The 27,378-nt window shown below is 36.3% G+C and overlaps 1 protein-coding gene across 5 annotated transcripts; it reads right to left on the bottom strand.

Annotated features, from left to right (window-relative positions):
- Positions 1 to 1,422: 1,422 nt before the first annotated feature.
- On the bottom strand, positions 1,423 to 27,378 carry LOC110811460 (ATP-dependent caseinolytic protease/crotonase family protein). Of its 5 annotated transcripts, none has more exons than XM_088217697.1 (8): positions 27,122 to 27,378; positions 26,909 to 26,948; positions 26,507 to 26,787; positions 26,307 to 26,343; positions 25,903 to 26,141; positions 3,267 to 3,303; positions 2,411 to 2,643; positions 1,423 to 2,290 (listed from the first exon to the last, which is right to left on the bottom strand). In XM_088217697.1, the coding sequence occupies exons 1-8, from the start codon at positions 27,263 to 27,265 to the stop codon at positions 1,625 to 1,627; spliced, it is 1,677 nt and encodes a 558-aa protein (XP_088073823.1). In that variant the 5' UTR covers positions 27,266 to 27,378; the 3' UTR covers positions 1,423 to 1,624. The 5 variants fall into 5 exon arrangements, with proteins under 5 accessions (XP_088073823.1, XP_088073824.1, XP_088073825.1 ...); XM_088217698.1 differs by having other exon boundaries at positions 26,909 to 26,945; positions 27,122 to 27,376; XM_088217699.1 differs by having other exon boundaries at positions 26,507 to 26,809; positions 26,909 to 26,945; positions 27,122 to 27,189.

The following is a 27,378-nucleotide window of genomic DNA, read 5'->3' as shown; positions in this document are numbered from 1 at the left end:
CTTACATATATATATATACATGTATATCAAAAACTACAACAATAGAAAATATAAAAAATGTAAAAGTAAAAGTCTTTGTCGAATGTAAAATAAGTATTTGGTAGGTAATTGCTGTCTCGCCAAGGCATCATGCTTATATATATATATATATACATGTACATGTATATACATATATATATATATATATTCATGTACATTTCAAAAACGAAAAACGACTTACGTTCTTATTAAAGTTTTGACCAGTACTTCTAATTAATTTATTGAGTGCTGCCAACAAATAAGATTAATATATATATATATTTGACCTTGATTTATTTATACATCAGAAAAATACTCATGGAATGGATCATCTATGAATATTTAAATTAAGTCTTTATCTCTATCATTTTTGTGTGACACTTAAGTTAGGTAGGCTAATTACGTATATACATACATACATATATATGTATATATGGCAGTTAAAATTGAACTTTTAATTTTCACACCCATTTACCGAGTAAAAAGACACATTAATTAAACCTACCTATGAGTATAATGCACCGTCTTGACTTCTGCCAAAAGAGTTTCAAAATCAATTTTAAGTTCCACGTTAAATGTTAAAGATATGTGTATCTACACACACATATATATATATATGTATAGTCTGTAGGTTTTTGTCAAATAGCAGTTGCAAGCGTATTGAGTGCACCGGAATTTAAGATATTGTATTTATATGTGTGTGTGTATATGTATTATATATTGTATGCTTATGACTTTGTAAACACCGTAATTGGTAGCGAAAAGGTTTTTAATTTGAATATTTTTGATGAAAGTCTATACGTATCCACAAGATTTCAAAGCTTTAGATTCTCTCATTTGAAACTATGAATTCTTTGTTACATTTTGCTTTAATTTGTTTATTGATGCTGAGTAATGACCACTTTCCCGTTTGGTGCGAGTTGACAATTTAATTCTCTCTATATTATATTATATATATATATATATATATATAGAAGATGAATTGTTCAAATTTCTCTGTATACACCATCTCAATCCCGGTCAAAAATCAAATGGGTTTACTGTAAATGGTGGGTTAATTTAGATAATAAGAAAATAAAATGATGATACATAATACACACACATGTATGTGTGTGTGTGTGTATATATATATATATATATATAGAAGATGAGCAGAGAATTTGATTGTGTTCACAAGTGATATAGCAATGTTTAAGTATGAAAGACTATAAGTTTATAACTTCCTTTTGTTTTCACCTATATGCCTACAAATACCTTTCCAGTTCTTTGGATGTAACATTACAAAGAAACAATTCAAAAGATTGATGTACAAAATATTATATATTATATAATAAATTAATAAAAATCAATATTATATTTTCATTTAAAATTTATTATATAATAAATTAAGTATAACAAATAAACTAATTAAAAATATTTTTTACTTCTCATAACTTAAATCATATCTCAATCTGACAGCATGATCCTTTATATATCTACTGCGATCCATTTATTAAAACTACAGGCGCTGCTTAGATTGCAAGCTTAAGCACCCATTAAAAACAAGTAATTTACACCCTGCAAATTTCAGATAAATAAAAAAACCCTTGTTTGGCCATGAACCATTTTAAATTCTATTAAGCCAATGCTCGAGTCGAAGCTGCTTCAATGGAGGACCTTTCTTCTGTTTATTCTTCTGAGGACATGTCCATTTACCAGTAACCTCTACTGCAACTGAGTCGTGAAAATTTGTGGTCTCTGCCAATGATTTTCTCTTCACTGCATTGTCTTTTACACTAACTGATCTAACCAACACATTAGTTTTGGAACCCTCAACTACCATCTCCTCTGGCCTTCTCAAGGATTTTGCATCTTTAATTCCGTCCTTTCCCCGATCTACATTTTCTTTTTTATTCTCTTTATCACTGACTTTATAATTTGATTTTCCGATTGAAAATCTGCTGACTGAACTTTTTGAAGGACTCCTTTTTGGCTTAAGACCATCTTCTGTACATACCTTACCTTCCAAGTTTTTCTCCTTTGCGAATTGCCAAGTGCTGACCAACTTCTTTGGAAGTTTTTTATCAGTACTGCCAGCAATTTCATAGGTATTGGTTGATTTAAGATCGGCTTCTTTGACATTTTGGTCTTCTTCACCTCCTGGAAACTCTTCATTCTTTGATCTTGGTTTCTCTATAGCTTTGCTTCCGAATGATTTATGTTCCAAGCTTTCCTCAAAGCAAAAATCATTTAAAGAGCAGAGTTTCTTCCTGTCCTTACTCCTATCCCTATCCTAGAAAAAGCAAATATGAAATGCAATAAAGATCGACCCTACCTTTTTAGGAAACTACTGAAAAATGAGATATCTAGCGAAAATAGTAAAAAAGAAGAGCACATATAGCAAAAATAGTACCGTCATGATGGATATGTTTTCTTTTAAAGCATACGAGCGTAGCTTGTCACCTACTGCTTCATTGTCATTTCTAGCCTTTTTTGTTATCCACAAATTCTGTTCCTTTTTCATATCCCTCTCCCCAATGGAGACCCAATCTCTATCCCCATAAGAACGTCCAAGATCATCGAGTGTACTGAGTTCAGGGCTCTCATACTCATAGCTAGAAAAATAGTTTCTGATATCAAGAGGCTCTGTATAACGAGCATGTAAAATAAGCAACTGATTATTCCAAAACTTAAACTAATAAAGAATCAATTTACTACTTATTATCTACTATATTCACTCACATGCAAGTTAATTAAAATGAAACCATCAATAAAAGAAGGTTCATTATAGTTTATGCTAAATTTTAAATTTTAAAATAGAAACGGAAAACATTGGATGAATAAGGAAATAATAAATTGGGTTATTAATCAACTAAATTATTCAACTTATTAATATATGAGGTGATCAATCTTTTTAAAAGTTAATATTAGTAAAAAGTGACTTAATCCATTATTTATTATAAATAAAAAAAAGATTCTGATATTTCCTCTTTGTTTGTAAGTCTTTGCTAAGACATGTTTGAAATAAATAATTTTTTCACAAAATTGATTTTAGAATCTTATAGTTTAATACTTGGTTTTAATATAAAATAAAACTTAATTTCAAATAAATACTAAATAGAATTAAAAAAATACATCTTGAATTTCGTATCATTTATATTTAACAACTTAAAGAAAAGTAAGTTTGTTTAGTTATTAGGAAAATAATCCATCTGTTCCAAAGATACCCTCAACACTGTTGAAAATCTCTACTCATGGCTAATACTCACCAGAAAGTAGGGACTCTGAGTGCAAAAACTCCAAATCCTGCAACATTAATAAGAAAGTATTCATTCCAAACACGTATATCTTGATTTCTTTTGATGGTCAAAATATGATAGGTAGCACAGAATTTTAGGCATAGCTACCAAATGACAGGATAAAAATCGAGGAATAAGAATATGAACGAATCAATGTAGGTATCAAGTCCTTATGAGTCATTGGCCTTGGGTAGTCTGTTTGTGATATGAGATTCAAAGGTGCTTCTCTAGTTGACCCAATTGAGAGTGTTTTCATTTTCAGTTCTTTCAAATATTAGAGACAGGTAGTTAGTGATTTGCTTGTGTATATGCTCCTAATCAGCCTAGAAGAATTTAGCAAAAGTTTCAGCTTGAAGGATGTAGCAAAATATCAGCCAGGGTGAGTCCAGATTGTCCAAACTAGCAGTGCATTTCGCATAACAATTTAGCAAAAATTTCAGCTTGAAGCACAATTTGGTAGATTGCTAGATGTCTCGCATATTTGACATGTCACTGAGAAACTTGATTTGCTTCCAGAGGACGACTGGGAAGGCCTGAAGGAGAAGAACTATTGTTGTACAAGGATTGAGAGGCACCAGGCTGCTTCTGGCGAGACTGATTAAAGTAACAGGTACAGTTAACAGTGATGGGTTTTGCATCAATTTGGAGGGGACCTCTTACGAAACCATGATACTAAACCAGTTTATCACGCAACATTTCAAATGCAATAATAGTGTCCCAAGCACAGACTGCTGCAGCAACCTCTTTGAAGTCACTGCCTACACCATTCAAGACATGCGTGATGTCGTCATCAAAAGCCTATTTCTACAACAAACAGTGCATCAGATGATATGAAGGTTGTTTTTTTTTTTTTTGAAATAAAGTGTAAGAAGTATATTAGTAGGTACTAAAGGGGTACCACTCATATAGAATTATATTTACAATGTAGTAATAGTATTTATGACATTCCTAAAACCATCCCACTTATACACGTCATGACCTAACATTACCAAATCAAAAAAGTGTAACCACCTATTCCTAATTCTTGTCATCTCACTCTCAATACCATCAAAAGCTCTACTGTTTCACTTTTTTTAAATAACGCAAAAAAAATTTAAGGGTTAAGTTTTAAATGAGTTTTGTTTTTACACTAACCCCTTCCAAGCCCATAATTCCCCCCTCACCGAGCCAGCAATCACCCGCTTAATGTCAATCAGATTATACATCATGGTCCAAAGCTCATAAACCACTTGGCACCAGAGGAGAATATGACTACAAGATTCTGTGCTTTTTTTACATAGATAGCAACTATTCACCATAGTTCTCTCCCTTCTCATGAGATTATCAATAGCCAAGATATTTGGAACTGAAAGGTATGCTCGAATTGTCTTTAAGATGCATAACATGGGACCAAGACTTCTGGCATAAAGTTTCAAGTTTTCCAGGCTTCCTTGAATGTAATGGAGGATGCGAGATATCTGACCTAGAGGTGGATGTCAGGATAGCATGAGGATGAGATAGTCTCAATATTGCCAAATTGTACAATTGTATCTACTGATGGACACAGGATGGCACCAGTTATGTAGCTGATGAGATTTTAGCCATGACATAATGCAATGAACTATATTCTCCAAGCTGAATTATTTGGAGTTGAGTTTGAGTAAGACTTGGATAGCAGTGTTAATTGTTAGGAGGACCTCTGTGCTATCAACTGGTATAAAATAGTTGGCAACTCTGGGATCTGAGGTTTGAGATTGTGAAGCAAAGGAGTTGCTAACCATGAGAGTGAGGAAGGAGTATTTAAGGTTAGAAAAAGAAAAAAGATAATTTAATGTAGAAGTAGCTGTCATACCACCAAGAATTTTAGAACCAAGAATTTCCCTTCAATTGATTGTAGAGGTACACACATGTAACAATTACAAGATAAGATAAGAATAGACAATATACATTTAGAACTCAAAAATACAATTTAAAAACATTTCAAAAGCTGGTAAGATAAGTTTGATTGAAAAGTTCCAAGTGATGTAGGACAAAGAGAGCTTGAGATGATATTTAGAGATTTATTAAGAACCAAAAGGGGAGATTTCAAATCTTAATAATCAAATCAGTAACTCGATATTTATATAATAATTATAGAACATATTCTACCAAATAACTAAATAAAGGTATCTTATTTATAGGCACCTAAACAAAATTAAAATAAAGGATCTTAAGTCTAGTTAGGAACTCTATTAAAATAAGAAAATAAGCTAACTAAACGAATATCCTATATTCCAAAGAATAACGAAATGGAATTGATTTATGACAAGGGTAAAATCTAAATTATCCAACAAAATAAAGAAATAGAAGAAAATACGGGGAAAGAAATAGAAAAATAGATAAATAGAGAAAAATAGGGAGAAAAAGTGAAGATTTTAGAGGGAGAATAAAAGAAGAGAGAAAGAGGGAGACTAAAATCCCAAGGATCAAAATAGTATCTCAATATTTAAATAATAATTATGAATATTCTAACAAAACTAAAATACTTTCTTTATAGGCATCAAAATACAATAAAAGTAAAAAAATTAAAAAATCTAAACATAGGAAAATAACTTAAATAAAAAGAATTTAAAAAATAACAAATCTCTCTATTTCTCTTTATTATAGAACTTTCAAAAATTTTCAAGTCTTTATTTTCTTTTACTAATTCTGCATCATATCTCTTATTATTGAAATATACCTACAGGATATTCCTTTTTTGCATCATTTTACCCCAATTGGTGAAAACTAAATTTCAACTTTTGAAATGTTAAAGTAAAAAGAATGTCAAAATTAGAACTTATATGAATAACAATTGAAGGCAGAGGACTTGAAATTGTAATGATAAGACAAACGCTTTCAAAATCAAAGATTCTGAAAATATAGTGAATCAATTAGAAGTAATAAAATCCAAAAAGAATCAAATTGTCCTCGTTGGAATGTGGAGTAGTACTTCAGGTGGGGCCTATTTCTTCTTAAAATCAAAAGAAAAACATCTTGCTTAACATCAACAACACCATTACTAAAGCAAGAATAACAATCTTTGTAATATCTCCTACTATCTCAATTACTTCATTTGTGTACATATTTTCGATATTATTAGTTAATTCTTGATCATTCGATTGCAACACTTAAATAAGGTTTCTCTTAATCATTAATTCATTCACATTTTCATCTTTTTCTTGTTTTTCATATCCTATTGAAGTTAAAGATATGATAGTTTCTTATATAACCGAAGAGTCAAGATTTTCTCCATGCCTTTTCATCTTCATTTCAAACATCTCAATTTTGTTACTTAAATCCTAGAGAGTTATTTTGAAATTCTCCAAAATAACTTTATAAGGATGAAAATTATCATGTTATTCTTGTAACGTCTTTTCTACGACAAATGAAACAATTGTTTCTATTATTTTAGGACTCGGAAAATAATATTGAATTTTTCTTTGATAACATTTGTTATATAAACATCCTGGAAGAGAACCTCAAGTCCAAATAACATCTTCATAAAATTTATAAGTCACAAGAGCTTGTAATATTGAACTTAGGACTAATTTTAATATTTTTCACATATCTACATTGATAAAAAAATTTATATAAATCATCTCATAGATCATGATTTGCTACTAAACTATATGTCCACTAGAATGTAATTAAAAGAACACAATTAACCCATTTCATATTTTAAATCCATTAAAGTTCCTCATAACTCCAACTATACTTTGTGCAAATTACCACATTCCCAAAAGATATATAATAGAAATGCGTCCATACTAATCCAAAAAAAATGAAAAAGAAAGGTAAAAAACGTCAAGAACCAATATGAAAATATTAAAAACCAATCAGGAAAAATGAGATCTCTTGCTTGCAGTAGTATTTATTGAGTTACTAACAAGTGAGGAGGATTCTGGCAATGGTAGAGGCCAATAGTTGGTGGTATTGAGTGTCAAAAACCTTACTCATGGTTCTAATTTAAGAAAAATATAGAAAAAGTCAAACAAGAGAGAGAAAGAAAAATCTTTTTTTGAAAGAAAAAAGAAAAAATATTATTCACAAAAATATTAAAGGGATTTCACCCAAGTACACCAACTAGTTACAAGTCAATTAAATGGTTCATGACTATCCCAAATCCTCCCAATCATTGATGTCACGACCAAACAAAATATATCCAAAAATATATATCCATCTATCTTTAACATATGTAAAGTTAGTCTCAATGTTCTCAAATGCTTTCGCGTTCCTTTCCTTTCACACAACCCAAAAAATAGTAAGTGGAATTAGTGATAAATGCATAGTCTTTTTACAAAAGCCCGCCCAAGCCAACAATTCTCTACTCACATTCTCAGCCATAATGCAATTCAACCCCAACAGCCCTAACACAGAAGTCCATAAGCTATGGGTCTTTGGGCACCGCAACAGTAAGTGGTTAGAAGTTTTCTCATCCGATTTGCACAAATAACATTTGTTAACCATTGTGATTCATCTTCTTTTAAGCATATTAATAGTCAAAATGGTCTCTTTCACAGCTTTCCATGTTAAAAAAGCCACTCTAGGCAGAGCTCTACTCTTCCAAATCTGTTTGAAGGGTGCACCATTGCTAAATCTGCAGTTATCCCTTTTACACAGTATCGTGTACATAAACCTCACTAAAAAGCCTTTCTTCTCATCAGGTTTCCACACTCTCATATCTCTGGTATCATTTAGTTTTCTGCTGTCAAGGCACTGTAACAGATTACAAAACTCATCAATTTCCCAATCCTGCAAATTTCTAATGATCTTCACATTCCAAATCCACCCCTCCCTCACCTTAACATAATTATGCCACTTTATCACAAGCTATTTCATAAATTCTAGGATAGCAAGCTTTAAGTTTGGAACAGCCCATCCACTCATCATGCCAGAAACTGATATCTCTCCCATTCCCCAGCTACCACCTGACACAATCCATAAAGGAACCACTGTCATCACAAATTTTCTTCCAAAGGCTCAGACCATGCAATTTGAATCTTCCCCTCCTACCTCTCTCCTTCTCCTAATAACCCCACCTCGCCCTCACCAGATCCCTCCACTGTCTCCCCTCTTCAACAAACGACCTCCATAACCATTTCACAGCCCCCTCTCACAAACTGGTTTCTTCACCTCCTCCCACCTAACTAGATGGTATTTTCTACTTCCCTCCTCATCACCCCAGAGAAATCTACATTGGAATTTTTCCAGCTTATTAGCAATGCTGACCGGGATAGTTAAAATAGATAGATAATAAATGGATAAATTAACTAACATGCTTTTTATCAAAATAAGTCTTCCCCTTTTCGGAAAAAAATTTCTCTTCCACCCCACCAATCTTTTATCAAACAACTCCACAATAGGCTCTCATGTTTTCACATCTTTGAATTTGGCCCAGAGGTAAACCCAAGTATTTGATAGAGTGTAGTAGTTTTACAGCCAAGTACCATAGCCAAATTCTCCTCATCCCTTCTATCGCCAATTCTAACCACCTCTGTTTTCTTTATGTTGATTTTAAGGCCAGACACCATTTGAAACCAAAGAAGAATGCATCTCAAATATAATATAGCATTTATAAAAGGTTCACAAAAAATAAGAGCATCATCCACAAAGAAAAGATGAGAAATTCTCAGCCTCTCCTTCCCTCTTCCCACCTCCACCCCTTTTAATAAGTTTAACTCCTCCGCTCTCTCCATCAATCTACTAAAGGCCTCCATAACAGTAAGGAAAAGTAAAGGTGACAAAGGATCCCCTTGGCGGAGACCTCTATAAGCATTAAAGAAAGTAGATGGACCTCCATTCATCAAAACCGCGAAAGAGGAGGTAGATATGCACATTTCCTGATCCACCCACACCATTTAACCCCAAAACTCATTCTCATCATCATGTAGTCCACAAAATTCCAACACACATTACAACATCAAGGATTTTCTACCTTCAACAAAAGCATTTTGGTTTTCACCAATTGCCACCCCTAATACCTTTGATAGTCTTCTAGTAAGCATTTTTGAAATCAATTTATACAAACTCCCTACCAAACTAATCGGTCCAAACTCTCTTATATCCTTCGCCCCCGCCACATTTGGGATAAGAACTAAAGTGTAGTTGATGGAATTGACAAAACACCCGGTTTTATGAAACTCATTAAAAACATCAAGTACATCCTTCTTTATTACATTCTAAAAAACTTGATAGAATTTCATATTGAAACCATTCGGACCCAGAGCCTTCTCCTTATTACACGCATCTAGGCATCCCTTAACTTCCTCATCCAAAAAAGGGATCTCCAAACTATTTCTGCTATTAACCCCAAGTCTCCTAAATTACAAATTATCAAGGTTGGGCCTATTGAACTCATCTTCACTGTAGAGGTGTTGGAAAAAATTTTCAACCCCACTCTTCATATCTTCATTGCCTTTCAAAAGCTCCTCCATACAATTATTTTTCCTACGAAAATTTGCAAGATGGTGAAAATACCTAGTGTTTCTATCTCCCTCCTTAAGCCACTTCTCTCTAGCCTTCTGTTTCCATGACACAACCTCTAGGTTCATCAACTTAGCCACCCTCTTCCTTACCTCCTCCCTTCTTCTCCTCCCTTGCTCCCCCAAACTACCCTCCATCTCCTTACTGTCAAGGGCGCCCAATTCCATAAGGTATTCCTCAGAAGCCATCATTAATCTGCCTTTCTCCTCCTTTGACCACCTTTTTATTTCATTTTTAAGGGTTTTCAACTTCGAGGCAAAAATGAAACTGCTGGTGCCCTCAACAACCGTGTTCTGCCAACAATTGATCACCAAGTCCTTGAACCCCTCAACAAGCAGCCACTTGTTATCCAGTCTAAACGGTGTGGAGCCCCAAATAATGCCTTCTGGGGCAAGGCGTATCGAGAAATGATTAGATATGGGTCGGTTAAGGATTTTTTGACTTAAACCTGCAAGCTACATTAGCAAACAATTAAAAATAAAGAAACGGTCAATCCTTGACCACATCGAGTACTCCCTGCCACTCAACCATGTCCACCTCCCACCCCCAAGCGAGAGATCCACAAGACCCAGCAAATCGATCTTCTCCTTGAACTCCTCGATCTCACCCATTCTAGTATTCAACCCTGACCTCTTCCTCACATGTAACACCATGTTAAAATCTCCCCCCACCACCCACCTTTCACCCCAATTAACTTTAGCCCTCCCCAACTCATCTCACAGGCACTCCCTCTGCTCATTGTTCCTTTTGCAGTAAATACCTAAAAAAATCCACCTCTCACCATCCCTACAACTCTCCAAACAGCAGGAAATGGAGACCCTGCCAATTCCACTCCCCTGCACACGAATTTGTCACTGTTCCACATCACCAAAATCCCCCCCGCGGCCCCTCTCGCTGGTAGAGCTTCTCAACCCACATTCCTCTCTTTCCATAAGCTATTAATGACAGCCCTGGTGATGTTTTCCCTTTTTGTCTCTTGAATACAGACCACCTCCGATTTTTACCTTTTCAAACAACCCTTAATCACTCCTCTTTTGCTAGCTTCGTTCAGACCCCTCACATTTTATGAAATAGACTTCCCTATCATTGATTACCAGTTATAGTCACCTCACCCTCCCCTCTCCTTTTACTTTTTTGCCCCTCATAGTTTAAAGACCACTCCAATCCTTTTAACTCTCTACATCCACCTTCTCCCTTTGTATTTCCACTTTTTTTCACTCTCCTTTTCTCCCTCTCTATTTCCAAAAATCTAATCTCCATCTCCGTCAGTAAACTTAATACCTTCTGTTCCATCCCTTCAAAACAAATCTCAAACAATTTACTCACCTTGATAAAATTTTTCTGGACCATGCCGAGTACTGCTCAGCCAAATCACCATCAAGCAAGACCAACAGTTCCTTTAAGAAGTGATCAAACTAGATAGGTAGCACATCCAGAACTCCAGCGTCATCAACCTTCAACCTTTCAACTTCAATCAATGCCCAATCATCAACGGTGTAGCCGCTACTCGCCTTAATCTCTCACCCATCTTCAACAAAAATCTCACCATATCCACTCTCATCATCCATCAGAGATGTGTTCAACGAAACACTGGACAACACAGAGCTATCCAACTCGAATCCCTCATCCCTCTCATTTCCGTCAGAGGCCACACCTATAAAGTCGTACTCTTCTTCGAAACAATTAGGTTTTTTTGATTCACTCTCGGTTTTACCCTCTGCTACAATAGAAAACTCCCTTTTATTAGATACTGGTGAGTCGGCTAGGCTTCTCTTGGGCTGCCAGGGACACCAATCTATTTTCCTTTCTCGACCCATGAATATTTCCTTTTAGCATTCAACATTGGCCCACGAAATATTTCTTCCTACCTTCCTTCCCACTTACTTGCTCCCACGTGACACCTCACATCTCCCATTTTGAAATTTGAATTGCCCCGACCTGTACCAGTTTGACCCGGGCGTGCAGCCAGCCCTACTCGAGAAACATCAGGCCGCCGCATCCTCTCGGTGAAAGGTGACTTGTTCTCGGTTCTCAACTCCCATTCCAAGTTACATCCCCAGCAAACAAATACCCCAGCCACCCTCCCAGTCGCCCCAAACCCTATGTTACCAACCGCTGGATCATTCGCTTCGAAACCTTTAAATTTCAAAGGTTTTTTGTCTTTCAACCATTCCGGGGGAATAAGCTGTACACCAACCACCTCATGCACAACTTCCATAAGCTGCCACCACCCTTCCGCCTTATTCCCTTCCGGCACAATAACACAGTTCATTCTACCATTAGAACTTTCTTTCACCTCCAAAAACACTAAAAACTTGCCACGCTTATAGTAACCCAGCGTCATGGGCAGCAACCTCCACTTGCTTCTTCGGGACCTACTCCATAGCCCATCTGACTTCTCCCATATGAATTCTTTAAAGCTCTGGAGAAACCAGTCCACATTCCCCTTTTGAAAAAAAATGGACGTTCGGAACCCCCTACCATTCTCATACACTCGAACTCCGTTCCCCTCCACCACATAGAAAGTTTTTTGCTCTACCGCTCAAACTTTTTGCCGACCCACTAGCATGGTATGCTAGTGGTCATCGTCGCAGGGCGACTCGCGTAGGAACTCAGAATAAGTTAGAGAGAGAGTCTTAGAGAAAGAGAGAGAGAGATCTGGTATGATCTTATTGAGTCGACTCGGACAATTGTTGACCTCTTGAACCTTATCACCCTTACTTAACTCGGCTTGTTTGGATCTGGGTAAAAAGTGTGGACTTGACTTACATGTACAGAGTAGAGGCACTATTGAATTACTATAGAACTCTCTTTAGACGGAGTCCTTGAATAATCTTGAAATCTAGAGTTGGCAATTCTTCTTTTTACTCCACTTATTCTTCTGTCAGGAACTCTAGACGTGAACTCTTACTTGTCTAATAGAGAAAAAGAGAAACCATTTAAACGTAATGCTCTTCGATGCCTTTATTCAACTTAAATCATGTCTATCTCTAGGCTATGATGGCAGAAAGAGGAGTGCATAACCCCAAGCGCACCTAGAGGTTGCAACAGTCTAAAAGGCCAACAATTTGATCGGGTAAGGGTCCCAATCATTAACCATTTTTGTTTCTCCAATCCCTCACTTGCATATTGTTACAATGGAAACGACTAATCTATCCTTGTACAATTTGTCTCTTTTGCCACTTTGTAGTATTTTTTCATTTTACCTCTCTTTTTACAATAAATCTTAAATGGTTTACTTATAATATACTCCTCTTGAGCATCAACCTTAACCTCAATGTTGAGATTTGAAAATTGTTGTTGGATATATTTATAATTTTCCCAAGTACATTCTTCTGGTGGAATACTTTTTCACTGTATGAGAACTTGTTTTATAGGAAGTGTTCCTCATAGGATGAGGATGACCATCATAGTATTCGATTGAGGTTGAACACTTAGTACACCTTCTCCCGCACCCTTGGCTAAGTTTTCTGTTGCCGTGTCTCTCCCCTTGATATATTTTTTTAGTTGTCATACGTGAATCACTGGGTGTATTCAAGATGAAGGGGGAAGTTGAAGCTTATAAGCTATTGCAACAATCTTCTATATTATTTGAAAGGGACCATAGAAACGGGACAACAGTTTAGATCTTCCCCTTTGTCATACTAACCCTTGCTTTAATGACTGGAGTTTGAACAATATCAATTCTTGCATTTTAAAGCTTTGTTCACTTCAATAATTGTCTGCATATTGTTTGGTCTGGATTGAGCCTTTAAGGATTATTGTTTGATCATTTGATTAGCATCTTGTTGTTCAGCAAGTAATTCTTCAACTGATAGTGAAGCTAGTAAAGGGTCGATCGTATTCGAGAAATGTGGAGGAATATACCCATAGTGTGCTAAAAAATGAGTCACATAAAGACTTATATGGTAGGTTGTGTTATAGCACCACTCAACAGCAAATAGCTATTATTCCCATGTTTTAGTTGGTTGTGGATCATGCATTAGAGATACATTTCTAGATGTTGATTAAGTCACTCTGTCTGGTCATCTATTTGAAGGTGATAGGCAGTGTTGACACGAAAATTGGTTTCTACAATTCTCATTAGTTTCTTCTAAAAAAACATTGTTGAATAAGGTCTCCGTGTTGGATACTACGACTTGTGGTACTCCATGTAAAGATGAGCTACTTCCTGTGCCGTAAAGCAACAGTATAAAGGAATGAAATGATCATACTTGGTGAACCAATCTACTAACACCAGAATGGTATCTTTGTTCTCATATTTGACCAATTGTTCGATGAAATCCATTAATATGTGAATCTATACTTGAGAAGGTACGGATATTGATTGTAAAAGTCCCTGAATGTGAACTTTTTTAACTTTGCAAGTTGGTAAGTGTCACACTATTGTACCAACTGGGTAATTTGTTTCTTCATTTTGAGACAATAGAAATATTGCTTGACTCATTCTTAGATGGCCTTGATGCCTGAGTAACCTCCTATGGCTAAGTTGTGGAATTAATAAAAGAATTGGTACCATAGCCAATGATTGTTGTCTATGACCAGCCTTCCTTTGTATCGCAAGAGCCCATTAGATAGATAAAAGGGTGATTTGCTTTGTGAAGATATTATGAGATCTGTGAACAGCTATTGCATAAAAGAGTCACCAGAGTACCTTTTAAACACCTCACATATCAAGGCAAGGGTAGTAGCAGTGATTGTGTAGAGAATTTCTGCGATGGAAGCCTCATGTTCTCTTCTAGATTAGGCATCCACGATTGTGTTAACCGTCTTTGTTTATATTAGATGATGTAATTCCGTCCCAGTAGTTTCACAATGCTTTTATGTTGAACCATAGAACATACTATTTGATCCAACAAACATTTGAGGCTACTTTGATATGTCTGCATGAGGAATGAAACTCCTAATAGTGTCGCCATTAGGAAACTACATACAACACAGCCACGAGTTATTTCTCATACACGGATGTAGTTTGACGTCTGGGACTCAATGCCTTATTTATAAAGGCTATTGGTTGACCTTCTTGCATCAAAACTGTTCTGATTCTTTTGTTATCGGCATCTGTTTTATGGTAAATAGAACCCTAATTTTTGGAGTCTCAATATGAGATTAGAAGTTATTATTCTTTTTAAATATTGGAAAGCTTGTTCGATCTCCGAGTTCCATAGGAATGCTCCTTCCTTTAACAGATCAGTGAGAGGTTTAGCAATGACCCCGTAGCTTTACGATTTTGCGATAATAACATGTTAGACATAGAAATCTCCTAAGAGTTTTGAGACTTATGGGAGCAACCAATTGACCATGACTTCAATTTTCGTGGGGTCTGTTTGTACCGTTTGTTGAGAGATGGCATGTCCCAAATATTCTAGTTCATTTTGCAAGAAGCAACATTGGATTATTTTTGCATAAAGTTTGTTTTCCTGCAGTATCTTCAGTACTTTTGGAAGTTGAAGGAAATGCTCTTGTTTCCTGGAACTATAAATAAGAATATCATATGAAGAAAAAAAGGACAAATTTCCTAGGAAAATCTTTAAAAATATAATTCATGAGAGCCTGAAAAATGGTTGGCACATTGGTGAAACTTAAAGGCATCACTCTAAATTCGTAGTGGCCTTGATGTGTTCGAAAAACTGTTTTGTGAGTGTCTTCTTCCTTAATACAAATATGATGATAACCTACTTTAAGATCTAGTTTAGAAAAAATGGAAATAAATCATCAATAATGAGAATAGGGATCTTATCTCTGATAGTTAGCAAATTGAGTTTTCTGTAATCCCCACAAAATCTCTGGGTTCCAGCCTTCTTTTTGACTAACAAGACTAGTGATGAGAATGAAATATGACTGGAGTGAATAACTGATTCCTGTAGCACTTTTTGAACTAACTTTTCTATTTCATTTTTCTAAAGGAAGGAGTACCTATAAAGGATGTATGTTAACGGTTGCCTCTTCTTTGATTAAATGATATGGCATGGTCGAATTCTGGGTGGAGATAATCCTCGAGATTCCTTGAACACATCCTTATATTTGTCCAATAAAAGACTCTAAGGGCTCACATGATTATTAGTAGCTCGAATTTTGGGTCAACCTCCATGACCAGAAAAAAAAGTCCCTCCTTCCATCCTGTCTTTTGTTTTCCATTTATTGGCAATAGGCTTTTTCATGTTGGTAGCTAATTTAACACCAATATCACTCCCTTTAAACACTATGAGTGAGTCACTATAATGGAACGTGACAGTGGCTTCGACAAAAACAAATATCATGGGGCTAAACTGCTTCATCCAATCAATTTTTGACATTATGTATATCCGCCAAGTTGAATTACATGGAAGTCGTAACCAAACTTTTACCCCTTATATTATCCAGATAACCTCAAGGCATTCAATATTGCTAGTAACTCGTTGTCCGTTTGTTACCGTCACTATAAATAGTTTGTTGTTGTCCACTCGATTTTTACTTCCTCTAATAGCACCTTCATCCAAGAAGGTGAACTTCCTCTAACAGTTTGTAGAGTGTGAACTTCTACTGTCCAATAAGACCAGCATGTCACATCCGACCAGCATTCCTCTAATTTTAAGGGAGTTATTTGCTGTGGCTCCTATTGCCTAAATGGATAACTGTCTGCTGGATTTTCTTCTTCATCGGTGGCCTCCTCTACAAGGACTTGTTCTACCATGTCTTCTTGGCTGAGAACTTCCAATACTGTAGTCATGATTTTATCTTAGCAACAGTGACATGGGAAATAACAACCATCGCATTTGTTGCATAATATTGTTGATTTTCTAATCTCTGTTTCTCTCCTCATGTCTTTAGAAGCACACCTCGATTTGCAAATAGTCATTATCTTCATACCTCCAGTTGGATAGGAAGTTCTTCCAATGAAATATGAACTTTTGGACATTTTGATTATAGGTTGCTCTTGAAGCAGAGCTTGCTCAAAGGCTTAACTGTATTTGCACAGTTTAAGCAATCTTATCATTGGTTGTCCGGTTCGAGAGAGTGGGATTGTCTGCGTTTATTAAAGCGTATAAATGTTTGAAACGTTCTTAATATTCTAGAACAGTTCCGGTTTGCATCAATTTGTTAAATTCTTCTATAAAATTCTTTCTCGAAGACCCTTGAGATTATCTATAAAGCTCCTCCATAAAATATTCTCACTCTAACTCATCATTTTTTGTGAACCACCCTGGGTATCACAGATCCACAACTTCTCATAAGAAGAGGGATGCAACTCCCACTATTTGCTCATCAAGAGTCGTGCATCAGAAAATATTTACAGCACCTACTTACAAATGCCTAAGTATTTACACCTTCAGATAGTGGAATTTCCAGCTTTCAAAGAGTAGTTACGGAGTGTGAACCAGTTCGATTTAGAGAAACAAGTGAACCGGGTCGGTCCAGGGTATCTAGTGGACTGGTTCGGTTCAAGGTCCCAAGTGAATCATTCCTCATATTATGATAGGAACCAGATCGGATCTGTCTTTTTCCTGCCTTTTCGTCTGGATTGAATGTATTTCTTTCAACTGGTTCACACAAAGGCAATGAGGAAATGGTTCCTCTTCATCCAAAAGTGTCCTAAATTGAGGGTTTTGGCACATCATTGAAGGGGGCTTCACTGCAAAGCATTTCCACAATCGAATCCACTTATTGTTGGGATTGTCGTTGCGTCTTGTAGACTTCCCTCATGAAGTAAGTCAAGCGCTGGTTTAAGTTCTTCGCAGTGGATTTGTCAACCACTGTTTTTGCAGATCCCCCACCATAGCCTTTCCTTTGGACCTTGTACGCAAGGCGACCAATGCATAGGTTTTGGTCAGTTCCTATGGCTCCAATACCATCTTGTCAAAAGCCGTACTTATTTTTTTTAAAATAAAAAAGTATGAAGAATATATATTAACATGATATTATGAAACCGGGGAGACCATTCTCATTTTACAAAAGCTTTACAATGTAGTTCTTTCAATCCCATAATAATTATCATGTCCTAACAAAATATCACCCGAAATAATGCATCCATCTTTCTCTCAATCTATACATATATCTCTTTTTACTCTTAAAAGTTCTAAAATTCCTCTCTTTCCAAAGAACCCAAAAAATGGTCAATGGAATAAGTTTAATCAATCTACTATTTAAATGCACACATTCTCAAGCCCACAATTCCTCCCTTATAGACACCGGCATCATCCAACTAATACCAATTAGGCTGTAAATTAGACTCCAAATACCAAAAGCCCCAGAACACCACAACAATACATGATTGCAAGATTCTTCATTTTTCACATACATATAGCACCAGTTAGGAACGAACAACCCTCTTGATTTTAATTTGTCTATCGTCAATATGCATTCCCCACAGGCTTCCCAAGCAAAAAACGTGACTCTCGGAGGTACTTTTCTTTTTCAAATCTGTCTCATCGTAAAATCTGGACTCAAAACATTGTCCCTTCTTGTTAAGTGCTTAAAATAAGATTTAACATAATAGTTTCCACTTTTTTCCAGTTTCCACTGCATCTTATCTTCCCCAGAAAACACTTGTGCTGCCAAACGGTGTACCAAGCTCTCAAATTCTCTAACTTCTCAATCCTGCAGATTTCTTATGACATTAATTAACCATTCAACGTTACCGTTGTTGTTTCTGTATGCTTCCTGTACCAACATATTTTGTGCCTGTGCTATTGCAAAAATTCTATGGAATCTCCTCATCAAACAATCATTTTCAATCCAAACATCCTTCTAAAATCTAATTTTGTTTCCTCTACCGAATTTCCACTGCAGATTATTTAAAAATTGGGGCCACTGCATCAAAATTTTCCTCCATAAGCTCATGCCCTGCAGTCTCTCAATCCTCATCCCGCCTCTGTTATCCCGAGCCAGATCACCCCAATGGGACCACACAATCTTCCTCCACAACCTGTTACATTAAAAAATCCACAAAGCCATTTGCCTTGCAATCCCACATTTAAATCAACTATAGATCTGATTCCCAACCCACCATGTTGGAGAGGTTTTCTGATTTCCTCCCATTTTACAATATTCACCAAAACCGTAAGAGTGGACAAATAAGAAATTTACATTGAATAGTTTCCAATTTTTTTACAATATTCACCAAAACCGTAAGAGTGGACAAATAATAGATAGGTAGGTTGGTCATGGTGCTTTTGATTAAGGTAAGTCTACTGCTTTTAGATAATAATTTTCTCTTCCAACTAGTTAATTTCCTCTCATACATTTCCACCACCAGTTCCCAAGAAACACTGTCTTTGTATTTGGCGCCCAATGATAAACCGAGATATTTGATTGGTAATGAGGCTTCTTTACATTCCAACACATCTGCATACTTTCTTCCATCCCCATCACCTCCCACTCTAACCAATTCTGATTTTTGGATATTAATCTTCAACCCCGATACCCCTTGAAAACACAATAAAACAAATATCAAATAAAGGAATTCCTCACATCTAGATGGCAAAAAATTAAAGTATTATCCGCAAAAAGAAGATGAGAAACTTCAAATGTCAAATTGTCTCTACCCACTCCCACTCCCTTAAAGAGTTGAAGCTCCTTCGCCATATTCATTAGCCCATCCAAAGCTCTCATAATGAGAATAAACAGCATAGAAGAAAGGGGGTCCCCTTGCCTTACTCCCCTAGATGCCTTAAAGAAATTCGACGGTCCTCCATTGATAAGAAACGCAAAAGGAGTTGTTTTTATACATCTGTGCATCCGTAGTCTCCATTTCGGCCCAAAACCAAACCTACCAAGCATGTCATCTACAAAACTCCAATTAACGTGGTCATATGCCTTCTCCATATCAAGTTTACAAATCAGACCCTCCTTTTTATCAGCCACCAAGTCATCAAACACCTCGTTTGCCGCCATAATAGCATCTAGTATTTGTTGTCCCTCCACAAAGGCATGTTGGCTTTCTCCAATGATCTCCCCAAGAATCCTAGAAAGTCTTCTGTCTAACACTTTAGCAATAAGTTTTTATATATAACCCACCAAACTTATTGGTCTAAAGTCGCCAAATACCTTGACATCTTTCTTTTTGGGAATGAGGGCAATAAAAGTTGTGTTGAGGACTCTCACAAATTTGCCAGTTTTATGCAGCTCCCTAAACAATTTCACTATCTCATCTTTGATCACATATCAAAACTTTTGCAAAAATTTCATGTTGAATCCATCCGGCCCCGACGCCTTGTCTCCATTACACATATTCAAACTCTTTAATTTCTTTTTCGGAAAATTCATCCTCCAGCATAATTCTGTTACCCTCGGACAGCCTTTGAAGTTTAGACTGCCCAGAATGGGTCTTCTCTCATACTCTTTCTCATACAACTTGGCAAAATATTTACTGGCAGCCTCTCTCAATTCTCGATTACCACTTACCTTCACGCATTCAAACCAGATGTCTGCAATGTAATTGCTTCTCCTCTTATTACTAGCCATTGCATGGAAATACTTTGTATTTTTGTCTCCTTCCTGCAGCCATCTCTCCCTAAACTTTTGCTTCCAGGAGATCTCTTTTGCCATGCACATCTTAGCAAGATTCCACTTCAACCCGTTTCTGTTACTCAGCACAGCCTCATCCAACTCACCCACCCCTCCATCTAATCTATCTCATTGATTTCATTCATAATATTGAAAAAATCTTTCCTTCTCCCTTCCTTTCATCTTTTGTCCACTCCTTAATCACATCTTTTAACACTTTCAATTTTCTGACCAATCTGAAACTTGCATTGCCTTGTACCACTGTGTTTTTCCAACTTTCTTCAACAAAAGCACCGAAATTCTGGTCCTCCAGCCACTTATTGTCGAGCCAGAAAGGTATAGGACCCTATTGGATACCTTCCGCTTGTAAACAAATAGGATAGTGGTCCGAAATGGGTTGTTGGAGGATTCTTTGATAAACACCAGGGAGCTGTAATAGAAATACATGAGGAACAAGGAATCTATCTATCCTTGAGCAAGCCGGTTGGTTTCTCATATTTGTCCATGTCCATTGACCCCCTGATAACAACAAATCAACTAATAATTTCAGCTTATCAATCATCTCTCTAAACACATTAGCATCCGACACCATAACATTCCTGCCATTCCTCTCCTCACTACTCAAAGTTATATTACACCCCCCCCCCCCCCCCCAATCCAATCCTCACCTCATTTCCTCCTACATGCCTCTAGCTCTCTCCCAAGTCCTCTCCTGATTGTTTCTCCTGCAGTAAACGCCAGTTAATGCCCACACAAGGCCCCCCCTGTGACTCTTGAATAAACAGGATAAAGTAGTCTCTCCTTTCACCACCTCAATGCATTTTACACTGTCTTCTCTCCACATTAAGACAATCCCTCTAGTAGTGCCAACTGCCGGAATGCTATGCCACCTTCTCACTTTCATCCGCCACAAACTGCTAATAGTCTCATCCGAACACAACCCCATTTTAGATTCTTGCAAACACATAATCTCCGGTTTCCATTTAGACAGGCAGCCCCAAATGATAAGCCACTTGCTTTGGTTGTTGAGTCCCCTCACATTTCAAGATATTAATTTACCAATCATCTACAACAACAACCCCCCCCCCCCCCCCCCCCAATCTTTCCTCCTCTCCTCCTTTCCTTGTAGTTAACCGATGACTCCGATCTTTCCATCTCTCTTGGAGTACCATCAATATATTTTTTCCTTCCATTTGACAGAACAATCCCATTTTTCTTTTTTGCTATTCTTCTCTTTTCTATTTTAGTAAAAAATAGATAAGCTTGAGTTTTAACACCTTCCATGGAAATCCCCATTAGTTTACTAAATTTCTGATTGTTTTGAGTGACCAATTGTGAGCATCCAACAGGGTATCTGTCGACAACGTTGATTCCTTCCAAACTCAAAGCAAGAATGTCTTCTATTTCCAAGTTAACCAAAGAGACAAGCGCCTGTGTCTGCACCTCGCCATCCAACATGATCATTGCTAAGTTGTTCTCTTCAACCCTGTCTTCCTTCTCCATCTTTGTTCTAGAATATAGCTCCTCATCATATGATTCATCTTCTCACTCGATCTCATATTGCATTTCTCTGAGTTTTGCTCTTTTCCATCCTCTTTACTAACCAACGACAGCAATTCTAGGGTTTCCTCTCATTTCTCTTCATTTTGAGCCTCTTTGGCCGCTAAAAAAGCAGCCCCGACCCTATTTAAACTCGATGATCGCCCAGGGTTGGGTTAAATCTACCCGGCATCAATTTAATATTGTAGCCTGCACCTGGCCTGTTTCTATGTTTCGTACTAGACTCAGCAGCCCACTTCTCTTTTTTAGCCCATGTATACCGTCTTTTCTCCGTAGGACCACCTCTTCTATTCTGTACTCAGCCCACCCAACCTTTATCCCCCTCCTTCCTTAAATCAAAACGACGGGTACAAACTGCATCTTGAGCCAAATGTTTATTGGGTCTACTGGAAACAAACCGGTTCGTTTGCCCTGTATTACGCTCCTACCCCTAACCTACCCGATTCGACTTACCATCCTTGATTTGCAGTGTCGCCGCATAGGACCATGAGCCGCCGACCTCCACCATAAAATGGATGGGCACAGCACAATGGGGACAATTGAAAGACGCATTCTATGGAGTTGTCCAAATTTTAAGTCACTCAGAATCCGTTGCCTTCTTCCCTACCTCCTTCACTCGAGATTTAGGCTCGCTAACAGGCTTATTTGCGATTTCAAACGCCGAAACTATAAACTTCCACCATCCTTTCCCCTAGTCCCCTCTTAGGAAGAAAATCCTTTTTGCATATCTGTCCCACTGTATTGAGAGCACAAGATACTCATCACGACTATTTCTACCGAAAGAAATCCAAAGCTTGTAATTTCTTCGCACCAAATGCTTTTGCCCATTTTCCTCCATTTCTTCTCTAGCAAAAATCTTCTGGAGCATCCAACAGCCAATCGAACTCCTTTATTTAGGAAAATCAATCTTCTAAACCCCTACCATTCTCACTGATTCTCATACCATCCAATCTCTTTCCCTCACACACTAAATCGAATGACTTGTTTTCAATAATCAGAAATCTTCGCCTGTTTAACATCTTATTTCCCCCCAACATGGTCGGCCGCATCGGCCGGCTAGAGGTTGTTAGGGATTTGTGTGTCTCTCTCTCTATCGCTCTCTCTTTATATATCATGGCTATAATATAAGGAAAATAGAGAGAAAGTCAAACGAGAGAGAGAGAGAGAGAAATCACCTAGAGGTAATGTTTTTCGATGCCTTTGTTCAACGAAAGTCATGCATATTTATTGGCCACAAAGGCAGGAGAATGAGCATATAACCTCATGTTGATTTTTGAAGAAAAATATAATTTTATTTCTCACCGTTTAGAATGTTACACTTAAGCTATTTATATAATTCCTAACCTACTAATAAAGAAATTCTTATTCTACTATAATTTTAATAATATGAGATATTATTCTCATAAAATTTTAATTATACAATATCAGATAATTTACTAATGAAATAATAAAATATGATATTCAATACTCCCCCTCAAGTTAGTGCAGGGATAGCGCACATGTCCAATTTACAGAACAAGTTCTGAAGAGTTAGCAATCTACCAAAGGCGTACGTGTACTCGACTCTAGCTCAAAACGGCTCCACCCAGCTCAAAACAACTTGTCCCGACTCAACACTGCTCGACCCGCCTCAAAACGGCTTGGCTCGGCTCGGCTCGGCTCTAAAACGACTCGGGTTCGACTCTAAAACAGCTCAGACTCAGTTCTAAAACGATTTGAAGTTGGCTCAAAAAACAGCTTGAAGTCAACTTAGCTCGAAAGCAGCTCAAGTCGGCTTGGGCTACTTCTTCGAACAGATCTGGTTGCCTTTGTCACGTGCATAGCTCTTCTTCACCCCGTATGTTGCGCACGGCGCTGAAACCGGTCAGATCTGGTTACTTCCTCCGCGTGCAGATCTGGTTGCGCCGCTCGAAGCCGAAACTGGTCAGATATGGTTTCTTCCTCCGCACGCAGATCTGGTTGCGCCACACAAAGCCAAAACCGGTTAGATATGGATTCTTCTGTCGCGCACTGCACACCAAGCTCACACGATTATGTGCCTTCTTCCATGCGAAGCAGATAAGTCTGTCTTTCTGTTGACTTCAACCTGGTTGTGTACAGATTGGTTGCCTCCTCTCTTTCTTCGATCTGGCATCTCTTCCTCTCAGCTCATTTTTGGTATTTTAGGGTTTGAAAAAAACCCTAAAATACTTTTTTTTTTACTCTGATACCATGATCAATTTTAGAGAAAAAATAATAATTTTATTTCTCACTTTTTAAGTTATTACATTTAGGATATTTATATAATTCCTAACCTACTAATAAGGAAATTCTTATTCTACTAGAATTCTAATAATATGAGATTATCATTCTTCTATAATCCTAATTACATAATACTAAATAATTAAATAATTAACTAATAAAATATGATATTCAACACCTTCAAGTGCGCAACAATATGAACTTAAATAATTAACTAATAAAATATGATATTCAACAGCTTCAAGTGCACAACAACATGAACGACCAGTGACTTGATCAGGTAAGGATCTCGATCATCAACCATTTCCGCTTCTCTGATCCCCCACTTGCTTGTTGCTACAATGAAAAAAACTAATTTATCCCTATAAAGTTTGTCTCTTTTGTCCCTATGTAATCTTTTCCTATTTACCCCTCCTACAATAAATCCAAAGTGGTTTGCTTACACTAAGCCAATCAGTAGCTTTTGAAATCAACATACGGAGCAAGATTGACCACCTCTGGATGGTGATCGAGGATCGCGTTGCACCAACGGTTGTAATCTTTTCTGTATCTAATATTGTCAGCTACTAATTTAAGGTCTTAGGAATTTTTTATTGGCAGTAAGATTGTGGAGAGAAAATTTGGAAAGTGTGATGTATTGATTTTAGGTTCTTAAGCCAACTGATGTAGGATAAGTAATGATAGAATTAGACTTTTCCTACATAACAAATAAAGAGAGCAAAATATAGGAAAGAGAATAGAAGAATAGATATATAGAGAGAAATAGGAGATAAAGCTAAAGAATTAGAGGGAGCATAGAAGGACAAGAGAAAAAGAGAAGAGCTCAAACCTTAAAAATCAAAACAATATTTTAATATTTAAATAATAGTCACGAATAGTCTATTGATGGCTAAGGTACCTCATTTATAGGCACCAAAATATAAAAAAAAAAAATCTAAAAAATCAAAGAATAGGAAAATAAGTTAAACAGAAAAAATTGGGAACATAGGAAATATTCTAATTTCCATTTATTATGAAACTTCCCAAAACTATTATCTCTACTAGAAAAAGAAATTAAAATTTTATATTTTTCAACGTATTTTCTAGAAATGTTTATTTTTCTTTATTGGTTATGTATCATATCTCATGTTACTGAAATATGTCTACATTACAATATTTTTGTTATTTATTAAGGATATTAATTAAATATAAAATAATAAACTAACACCAATAGCAAGTCTATAGGCGTAAGTTCTTAAACAAGCTAAATAATTGAATAATACATAAATATCACAATTACATGAATATATCTTTGTATAGAAAACATTATTCTATTCCATTTGGTGAAATTTAGCTTTTCATAAGATTTAGTTCTTACCAATTTGTTCACGTTTTCGCCCTTTCTCTGCTCGTCTTGTTCTATTAAGCTTTTAAATATGTTAGGTTTTTGTGTAACAAAAGAATCAAGCTTTTTTTTATCTAAGCACTTTGATCTTCATCTAAAATATATCTATCTTATTACTTAGATACATCTATTAGACTACTTCCACAAAACAGGAAGATGGTCAAGAATATTTTATTATAACTACTCCTTACATTTGGTAAACCCTCTTTCATTAAAATTATACAGAGTTTAAAGATTCTCAAAACTCTCTTGTTAAGTTAGAAATAATAAGGAGTAACTATGAATCGATAAGTTCTACTTCATGTAGACTTAAAATCTTCAAGTTTTTGAAAGTGTAAGAACTGAGACTTGAGAAACATACACAACCTAAATCAATGTCTCACTAATTTTATCTTTAAGTTTCAAGACGAAGAAATAAAATATAATTTATTAAAATTTGGCTTTCATGCTTACCATCTTTGGAAGAACTGTAGCATTTGGCGGATCCACCTGACCACTACCTTCTTCATGGCAATCACTACATTTCCTTAGGTCCCCCAAGTTTTTTTCTTTATTCCCTTGGCACTTTCCAACAACTCCCTCTTTCTCAGAAATACTTTTGTTGGAAGCAGAGCAGTTGAAACAATCCACAGTATCCAGCACAGGAGATTGATATTCATAGCTTGAGAGCCAGTTTCTGATGTCAGGAGGCTCTAGATAGCAAACAACAACAAGAACAATGATTAAACACACTACTAATATTTTCTTGGAATTGATTATTGAAAGTTCCAACCTTTATCCTTTTTCTTTCATCAAACAACTAATGACTGGGCTACCTATTATAAATATCTTAAAACACAAGAAAAAATTATACCAACCAGAAAGTATTGAGGAGGAAAGCAAAGCATCAGGAACCTAAAATGTAACAGATTGTCATGTTTAATTGCGGTATAACCAAAACAAGCATACGAAAAGAGCCATAAGTGACTGCCTGAGTGAAAATTAGAACAGAATCATGTAAACTATTAAAAACAGGACAAGATACAAAAAAGGGGCAATAGAGATCAAGAAACTTTACCTTGCTCAAATTCAGGTCCTCATGTTTATTGATTTCACAAAAGCTGTTACCTTTAATAAACTTATATGAAGAAACATCATCATTAACATTCATTTCATCCCTTTTTCTTAGTTCTCCAGGTTTCATCCAGTCATACCCCTTTCTTCTGTTAGTCTTCTCATTAACAAATCTATCTTTATCGTCCTCACATTCCACAGAAGTATCCGCATAGATATCATTTGTATCCAACATAAAAGACTCATACTCATAACTCGAAAACCAGTTCCTGATATCAGGAGGTTCTGTAATAACCCCGAAAAGATTCTAGATAAAGTTATAATGAGGTGGTTGGTAGCTGAATCTGAAGTAAAAATTATCGTGCCAAAACCCAAAAGAAAATTGAGTAAATGAAAAAAGACTGACCAGAAGGGAAAGATGGCGAGCAGGAGGAAACGGAGATCTGCTAGAAACAGAGAAAAAATTATAATAAAAAATAGGGTTGAAGAAATTCTATCGGAAACGATGAGAATTTGGAAATTCAATAATCCGCCTATTGCAAAATAGAAAAAAATACGGCGTTCGGGAAAATGGGAAAATTAAAAGCTGAAACTGAAGGCGGAGCGACAGGATTCATACCTGAGAACCGAAATGCTTCATTAAATCTCTCCCGTCCTGAACAGAAACATGACCTTCAAAAGTAATGGAACTAAAGCCTTCTATTCTACATTTATTTCCTACAGAAAAATGAAGAACAAAAATCCCGGTCAATATTGCCGCCATAATTTCATTTGAACAGTATAATTTTCTCGTAAGCCGTGAAAAAATATAAATTTTAAAACTTGTTATTGGTTGTCTTGAATCTTGCTTGTTTTGTATTTGTAACCAATCTAAAA

The sequence above is a fragment of the Carica papaya genome, chromosome 4 (genome assembly GCF_054855325.1).
Source record: "Carica papaya isolate Zhongbai chromosome 4, ASM5485532v1, whole genome shotgun sequence".
Classification (NCBI taxonomy): domain Eukaryota; kingdom Viridiplantae; phylum Streptophyta; class Magnoliopsida; order Brassicales; family Caricaceae; genus Carica; species Carica papaya.
Note: the sequence above shows the minus strand (reverse complement) of the source record. Positions and strands in the feature narration are given on the sequence as shown.

What these genes read in the sequence shown, in the direction of transcription:
- LOC110811460 (XM_088217697.1), bottom strand. Translation starts at nt 27,265, where the DNA reads ATGGCGGCAATATTGACCGGGATTTTTGTTCTTCATTTTTCTGTAGGA. An exon ending in CTACAGTTCTTCCAAAGATG is followed by an intron (nt 3,304 to 25,902) that starts GTAAGCATGAAA and finishes TTAATGTTGCAG; the next exon opens with GATTTGGAGTTTTTGCACTC. An exon ending in CTCAGAGTCCCTACTTTCTG is followed by an intron (nt 2,644 to 3,266) that starts GTGAGTATTAGC and finishes CTCGTTATACAG; the next exon opens with AGCCTCTTGATATCAGAAAC.